The sequence below is a fragment of the Tiliqua scincoides genome, chromosome 10 (assembly GCF_035046505.1).
Source record: "Tiliqua scincoides isolate rTilSci1 chromosome 10, rTilSci1.hap2, whole genome shotgun sequence".
NCBI classification, from domain to species: domain Eukaryota; kingdom Metazoa; phylum Chordata; class Lepidosauria; order Squamata; family Scincidae; genus Tiliqua; species Tiliqua scincoides.
In genome coordinates this window covers 2,703,929-2,711,955 of record NC_089830.1, presented here as the reverse complement: position 1 = coordinate 2,711,955, position 8,027 = coordinate 2,703,929, and the positions used below count along the sequence as shown (strand labels likewise).

Below are 8,027 nucleotides of genomic sequence, written 5' to 3'. Positions count from 1 at the left end.
GGCTGGGGGAAGAGACCCACATTCGTCCTGCCATGTCCCAATCAGTGGACCCTCCCCTTGGTCTTCCTCCCAGCTCCCACCCCTGCTGCTGCCAGGGGAGCCCACCCCAGTCCCAGGTGCTCTCTGCACGGGCTCAGAGGCACCCTTCCCACTTGCAGACCCAGCACTTCCTGGAGCCCAGACTGGCTGCCCCCTCCCCAGCGCGCCTCCTTCCCGCGCGGACGCGCCTTGGCCGGGCGGAGGGGCGCGATCCCGCCTGGGCGGCTGCCTCTTCTCTCCTCCCCCTGGCGGGTCGCCTTCCTCCCCCTCCTCCTCCTCCTCCTCCCGCCGCCAGCCATGGCGCTGCTCTTCTCCGCCCTCCGCGTGCTGCTGGGCCTCTTCTTCTTCGCCAGCGGGCTGGTCAAGCTCACCGACCGGGTCTCGGGGGACGTGCACCGGCAGCTGGTGAGTGGGAGGGGGCGGTGGCGTAGCTAGAGGGGGGGCAAGGCGCTACGTTTGCAGGGAGCCTCGCTGGCGGGTGCATGGATGGACATAACACCAGTGGCATAGCTGGGGGGGGCGAAGCCCTAGGTTTTGCAGGGAGCCTCGCTGGGGGGGGTGCATGGCCACGGGGGGACATAACACCAGTGGCATAGCTGGGGGGAGCAAGGGGCTACGTTTGGCATGGAGCCTCGTTGGGGGGTGCATGGAGGTACATTAGTCCAGTGGCGTAGCTAGAGGGAGGCAAGGCGCTAGGTTTTGCAGGGAGTCTCCCTGGAAGGGGCAGGGAGGGACATTACCCCAGTGGCGCGGAAGGGGGGCAAGCCTTGCCCCCTCTATCTACGCCACTGGGGGTAATGTCCCACCCTGCCCCTTCCAGGGAGCTTCCCTGCAAAACTTAGCGCTTTGCCCCCCTCCAGCTACGCCACCGCACCGCTGCAACCGTGATCAGGATCGGGGCAGCCCCAGCCTCGCGCGCAACGGACCCCCCAGCGCAAACTGGCCGGTCCCCACGGAGTTGAGCCACCCCTCTCCGGGGCTCTTGGGGGGCAGAGGTGCCTCTTGTGCTCCTTCTGACCATCCTCTTCCCTCTTCCTCCTCCTCCTCTCTGGCCTGCCTTGCAGTACTGGACCTGATCCACAGCAAGGGTGGGACTGTGTAAAGGGTGGCTTGGGGGGGTGAGGGCGGGAGGATGGCAGCCCGCCCCGCGCCATGCTACAGGTGTCTACTCAGAAGCAAGCTCCGTTGATCTGCATGGGGCCTGCACCCAGACCCAGCTTGGAGAGGGCTGCGCTGGTCATCTGAGCCATGCTGGTGATGGTGGTGGGGTTTCCTTGCGCTCCTCTTCCCGCCTCCTCGGGAGGAGGGCGTCCCTGTCCCGCTCAGTTTGCAGCCAGCCTTGCATGGCGCTCCTGGGCCAGCCCCTTCCTCCTCCTCCTCTTCCTCCTCCTCCCTGCTGTTGTGAAACTGTTTTGGCGCGCATCAGTTTGAATTTTTGGATCGCCTCCAGAATCGGGGCCAAGAGGCGCCTGGCCAGGTTCACACTTAGGCAGAGCTGGGGCTCCAGGCAGGAGGGCAAAAAAGAAGGCAGAAACCCCCATTCCCACCCCTTCTCCCCACCCCATTGTCTTAAAAACTGCTTGGGATGACAATCCGGGCACCAAATAGGTCTGCCAACTCATGAGATACTTTTAAACAGGTCCCCATCGTCGGTGATGAAGCCATTAAGGGCCCAATCCTATCCAAGGACCCAATCCTATCCAACTTTCCAGTGCCAGTGCAAGGGAACATATGTGCCCTTACCTGGAGGAGGCCTCAATGATTGCCCCCCCCCACTGCAGGTTGCAGCATTTGCCCCACTGGCACAGCTGCCCTGGTGCAGGAAAATTGGATCGGTTTCGGACCTCCATTTCCACCCGTTTTTCTGCTTGTAAAACAGGGGTTGGCCCCCTTCTTTCACATAAGGACCAGGCATTGGACCTGCACATTTGACAGGCCTGCATGAACCTCCCGATGAGGCCACAGACCTGAGGAAAAGAGAGCCAGGAAGGCGTTGTGGTTTTTGGATCTTGCACTTGGAAGATCCAGGTTCAAATCTCCACCAGGAAGCTTCCTTGGTGTTGGTCTCTCTGTCCCTCAGCCTCACCTACCTCATAGGGTTGCTGTGAGGACAAAAGAAGGGGAAGAACTATGTACCCCATCCTCCCTCTGCACCTCAGAATGCCTCCCAGATGAGACGAGAAGACACTTCCTGTCACAGCTGGGAGGTCCTCCAGGTCCTCCTCATGGATTCGATTATCCACGGAAATTGGTATCTGTGGGAAGGGTGTCTAGGAATGGATCCCCCCAGATACCAAGGGCCCACTGTACTCCATATGATTAAGCTGAGAGGGCAGCTCTACTTGGAACTGTACGTATTCTGCGTAAATACCTCTAGCTATCCCGGTGGTCCTGTATTTAGAAACACTAGCCACCACCAGGTGGGCTGTGATTAATAATTTTATGTTGGCAACCTTCAGTCTCAAAAGACTCTGGTATCGCGCTCTGAAAGGTGGTTCTGGAACAGCGTCTAGTGTGGCTGAAAAGGCCGATTTGGGAGTGACAATCCCTTCCACACCGGGAGCAAGTGCAGTCTGTCCCTGGTCTGTCTCCCTGGCTGTGGGTCTTCCTTCTTTGCCTCAATCTGTTGGCCAAGTGTCTCTTCAAACTGGGAAAGGCCATGCTGCACAGCCTGCCTCCAAGCGGGCCGCTCAGAGGCCAGGGTTTCCCACCTGTTGAGGTCCACTCCTAAGGCCTTCAGATCCCTCTTGCAGATGTCCTTGTATCGCAGCTGTGGTCTCCCTGTAGGGCGCTTTCCTTGCACGAGTTCTCCATAGAGGAGATCCTTCGGGATCTGGCCATCATCCATTCTCACGACATGACCGAGCCAACGCAGGCGTCTCTGTTTCAGCAGTGCATACATGCTAGGGATTCCAGCACATTCCAGGACTGTGTTTGGAACTTTGTCCTGCCAGGTGATGCCAAGAATGCGTCGGAGGCAGTGCATGTAGAAAGCATTCAGTTTCCTCTCCTGTTGTAAGCGAAGAGTCCATGACTCGCTGCAGTACAGAAGTGTACTCAGGATGCAATAATAATAATAATTTTGACTGTATAAAGCAGCGTACCCAAAATGAGCCCATCTAACCCACTATTTTTGAACTGCAGCTCCAGAGTCTTCTTTGCTCCCTGGATCTTTTGAATGGAGATGCCAGAGTTGCACCTGGACCCTCCTGCAAGCTCAGCTCTCCTCCTGAGCTGCAGCCCCTCCCCAAATTAAGTCAGCAGGTCTCCTACCTGCAGTTTCCAAAAAGGCCAGCTAATCACCTGGTAACAACCATCTCTGATATCTCTTCTCCTTGCCCCCACCAACCTCCTCTTGAATTTAATGCCCTTTCTTTTCCTCTCCGATCCAGAAATCCCAGTTTGTGCAGTTTGCCGATGTCTTCCCCTTGAAGGAGTTTGGCTACAGCCCAGAGCCGGGCCGCTACCTGGAGACGGTGGGCTGGGTGGAAGTGGTGTCTGGTTTGCTTCTGGCCTTTGGGCCTCAGCTGCTGCAGGAAATCAGCAATTTTGCCCTCACTGTCGTCATGATAGGTAAGGGATGCCAATAAATGTCTTAGGCTGCAATCCTAACCACACATTCCTGAGAGTAAGCCCCATTGAACAAAATAGGACTTACTTCTGAGTAGACCTGGTTAGAATTGTGCCCTTACTGAACTGAACTGATAGGTAAGGGCTGTGTGGTGGTTCAGTTCTAAAATTCATCACTGGAGGACAACTGGGGTCCCACTCCTAACTGCGCGTGCAGGTCTCCAGGGCAGTTTCTGATCTCAACTAAAAATCAGGCAGGATTAGGATTTCAGAGGCATCTGTATATGGGACTGATCGAGAAAGTAACCACAGGTGAAAGATTAGTGGGGGGGGGGGGAAACTATCATTGCCAGATCACCCCCCCTCCCATTCCCTGGAAAAGGGAGAGGGGAACAGAGCAGAAGTGTGTAGGAGAGGAGAGTGGTGGACTAGACCAGGGTTGTCAAACTGATTTCATACAGTGGGCCAAATAGTATTCATAAAGCCTGTTGAGGTGCCGCTTCTGTTGAAGTGTGCGCAGCTCAGCAGCTGAGAGGTGCTCTGAGAAGTGATGCCTTGGCAAAAGTGGTGCTGCTGAAAGGGTTTGTAGCATTGCAGTGCTACTTGAGGAGCAGCTTGAGATGCTGCTTTGGTGTGGCAGAGAAGCCATGGCAAGAATTAGACAACAGACACAGGTTTTAGAGAGGTGCAAAATGGCTGGAAGCAGGAGCAAGAATGAAATCAAGGGAGAAGTGAAGTGTCTCCCAGCTCCTGACCCAGCTTTTTATTAAGTTTCAAAACACATGATATAAGGCTACGTAATAGGGAAATTTCTAAGAGGATGTTGACATTCATATTGGCTGTAACCAGCTGGCTCTCTAGCTTAACCGCAAACACATTCCTGAGATATGATTCTGTTGTTCACAGCACTGGGTTCAGAGTCATCACCAAGGCCAAGAGTTTGCTCTTGCCACATTTGCTAAGGCATTCAAAACCTAGTGCTTGTGCATGTAAATACTACAGGGTTGCTCGAATGATAGTTGGGCTCTACCATCTCTTTGGTCTGCTCCTGCCCTCGTAGAGTTCCTTGCCTTCTGAGGCCTCCTTCTGTCTCTCCTTCCCAGATCCTCTGCAGAAATGGCACTGCTGAAAGAGCAGCACTGGGAGAACCCAATTATTACTTGGCTTCAGTGAGCTTCAATGGGTCAAATCTGCCCCCCCGGCCTTATGTTTGACACCCCCGGGCTAGAGTAACGGACACTCTCCTTCATATTTTCTCTTCTGCCTTGTTTCTGCCATCTCAGGCTGTGGGAGGACTTGGGCTGTCCCTGAAGAATGCTTAAAAAACAACTCAGAAAAGATTTTTATCTTTTGCAAGATTCGTGAGCTGGAGATGAGCAGGAAAGAGCCAGGATGGTGTAGAAGTTTGGGAGTTAGACCTGGAAGATCCAGGTTCAAATCCCCGCCCAACCACAAAGCTTCCTGGGTGACCTTGGACCAGTCACTCAGTCTCACCTACCTCACAGTGTTGTTGTGAGGACAAAAGGAACATAGAATGATGGACATGGGGGGAGCTATGTATCTGTTTTCCAGCAGGGGGCACCAGAATCTTCCATTTTTTTTGGAGTCCCAAATGTCAAATTGGGAAAACTTGGACAAGAGTTCAAATCATGCCACATATGCACAATTCATGAAGATGATAGTTAGTGAGACCTTTTTTTCATCAATTGTGTCATCTCTTACGAGCACAGAAAACTGCCTTACATGGAGGTAGACCACTGGTTCACCTATCTCAGTGTTGTCTACCATACTGGCAACAGCTCTGACCCAGGCCATCTGGAGAAGGGTTTTTCTGTAGTCATGCGGTACCTAAGATCTTTTAACACAGCTATTTTCAACCGGTGTGCCGCAGCACATTGGTGTGCTGTGAGAGGTCTGCAGGATTTTGGAGCACAGCAGTTGATAATTATTGAAAAACTCTTCTGGATTCTGCAGCTCTGTTTCTAGGGCAATTACAGTAAAGTAATTCTAGGTTCTATCAGTGGAGGAAGAGGGACAGACAATTTGTTACTGCAGATAGTGACCCTTGGAAACAGAGCCACAGAACCCAGAAGAGTTTCCCAGGAACTGAAAGTGACTTCACAAGCGGCAAAGACCATAGAGGTCAGTGTGCCTTGAGAAGAAAAACATTGAAAATTGCTGCAAGATTGTCAGTATTTTTACTTCTAGGTGACCTACTCCTTTTTATCCTTCCCCCCCCCTACTCTGCAGGTGCCATCTACACCCTCCTCGTTCTGAAAGAGCCAGTTGCAATGTGTGCCCCGGCCACTATCTGCCTGGGTCTGCTACTTCTTCTCAACATCCGGGGAAGAGGGAGATACGTGAAATCCAAATCTGAATGAGGCGAATGGGCTCCAGGGGCAGGAGAGATTGGGACTGAAGGTCGTTGGAATGGAAAGCCTTGATCCACCTTGTGATCTGGTTGTCTTTCTATCCGCCCCCTTTCCCTTCTGTTTCCCATGTTTATGGAGGGGATCAATCAGGTCTTGGGAATGAATAATTTAGGAGGGCTTTGAGATTTTATGCAGTGATAAGAACTGGGGCCTTTCCAAATTACCCCTTCTGATGCTGAACTTTCCCTTTGTGGACCTGCAATGTTACCCAGCCAGAGGCTTCCTTGGTCAGTGGATTTCACAGGAAAGGGAGGGGGAAGAATGTAGCTTGTCCAGCCCAGAGGACAAATTTTCCAATATCTGTCAGAGGAAAATAGAAAGATTTTTTTCAAAATGACACCAGATGGTTGGTCCTTGGTGCAGCCAACTTGTTAAGGGCTTGTTAGCCGACCCTCAAGCGTCCTGGCAACTTAATGTTTCAACCTGTTTTAAAACAAGGCAAATATTCTACCATTTGATGCTCTGTTGCAAACATCATCTGTGTGAAAACAAACAAACAAAAAACATCCCCCAGGAATCCTAGAAAATGCTGTATGAGGCCTTGGGTTTTGAACCTTATCCCAGGATAGCAACATGTGATTCTGTGTTTTGCACACATGTTAAGAGACTGAAGGGAGTTGACAGTCCCCCTGACTAGATCAGTGTTTTTTCCCCTTTCGTAGTCTGCTGAGTGGTTGTGTGTTGCCCACATTGTGATCCTGGTGATGTGTTCACAGTTCTGTAGATTAAATGCCCTAAATTTGATCTGAAATAATAATCTGGCGGCTTGCTTGAGGAAGCCGTGTCTGCTCCCCCATTCTGTTCCAAAAAATGAGCAACCACTACTTTAATTAAACTTCACCAGAGAATGCTGATATGGACAATTCCCGGGCCTCTGTGAAGAAAGTTCTGAGAACTCAACATGTACAAGAGAAGTTTGAGTTTATAATGTAGACGTGCCCTCAGAAATCTGGACATGGGAAGTGTTTACAGGGATTTGGGTAGATGACTTGGCCTCTGGCAGATCCACCCCTCCAGTGCTCAAAATTTGGACCATTAGCCTGAGTGAACAGAGCGTGCTTGGAGAGATTGGACACACCGTCCAACACCAAGTCACCCAAGCTGTTGACTGCAAACCTTTTCCCCTTGCCTCAGGAATCCCATTTCATTTTGACTTGCACTAAAAAAAACAAACCCAAAAAAACCCACACTGAGCCATTGGAGAATTGTCCTGATCAAGTATCACCCCTAAACTTGTACCCTCTTCAGCTTTTTGACACCAGTGACAGTTGGCAACCTTCAGTCTCGAAAGACTCTGGTATCGCGCTCTGAAAGGTGGTTCTGGCACAGCGTCTAGTGTGGCTGAAAAGGCCAATCCGGGAGTGACAATCCCTTCCACACCGGGAGCAAGTGCAGTCTGTCCCTGGTCTGTCTCCCTGGCTATGGGCCTTCCTTCTTTGCCTCTTAGCCTCAGACTGTTGGCAAAGTGTCTCTTCAAACTGGGAAAGGCCATGCTGCACAGCCTGCCTCCAAGCGGGCCGCTCAGAGGCCAGGGTTTCCCACTTGTCGAGGTCCACTCCTAAGGCCTTCAGATCCCTCTTGCAGATGTCCTTGTTTCGCAGCTGTGGTCTACCTGTAGGGTGCTTTCCCTGCACAAGTTCTCCATAGAGGAGATCCTTTGGGATCCTTTTTGACACCATGGAGAGGCTAATCTGAGGTTGAAGTGAGGGAAATGGACCCAAAGTAATTTAGGGTTCTGTGTGCCTTAGGCTGCAATCTTATAACTCTTTCCTGGGAGTAAACCCCATTGAACACAATGGGACCTACTTCTGAGTAGACATGCGTAGGCTTGTGCTGTAAGTTTCCTCTCGGGAGAAGAAGCTACCCTAACCACTAGGTATGAGAGGGCAGAAATGTGTGATCCTTTCCTGGGGTTTGCAGGATGAGAGTGGAGAATTCAGGGCAGCCCCACAGTGACCTGAACATTGGAATATTGGCATGTGACCC

The 8,027-nt window shown here is 52.0% G+C and overlaps 1 protein-coding gene across 1 annotated transcript; it reads left to right on the top strand.

The window, feature by feature from the left end:
* The first annotated feature begins 336 nt into the window (after window positions 1-336).
* Window positions 337-7,367, top strand: TMEM35B (transmembrane protein 35B). Its single transcript, XM_066638917.1, has 3 exons — window positions 337-444; window positions 3,432-3,612; window positions 5,860-7,367. The coding sequence occupies exons 1-3, from the start codon at window positions 337-339 to the stop codon at window positions 5,988-5,990; spliced, it is 420 nt and encodes a 139-aa protein (XP_066495014.1). The 3' UTR covers window positions 5,991-7,367.
* The last annotated feature ends 660 nt before the right edge of the window (window positions 7,368-8,027 follow it).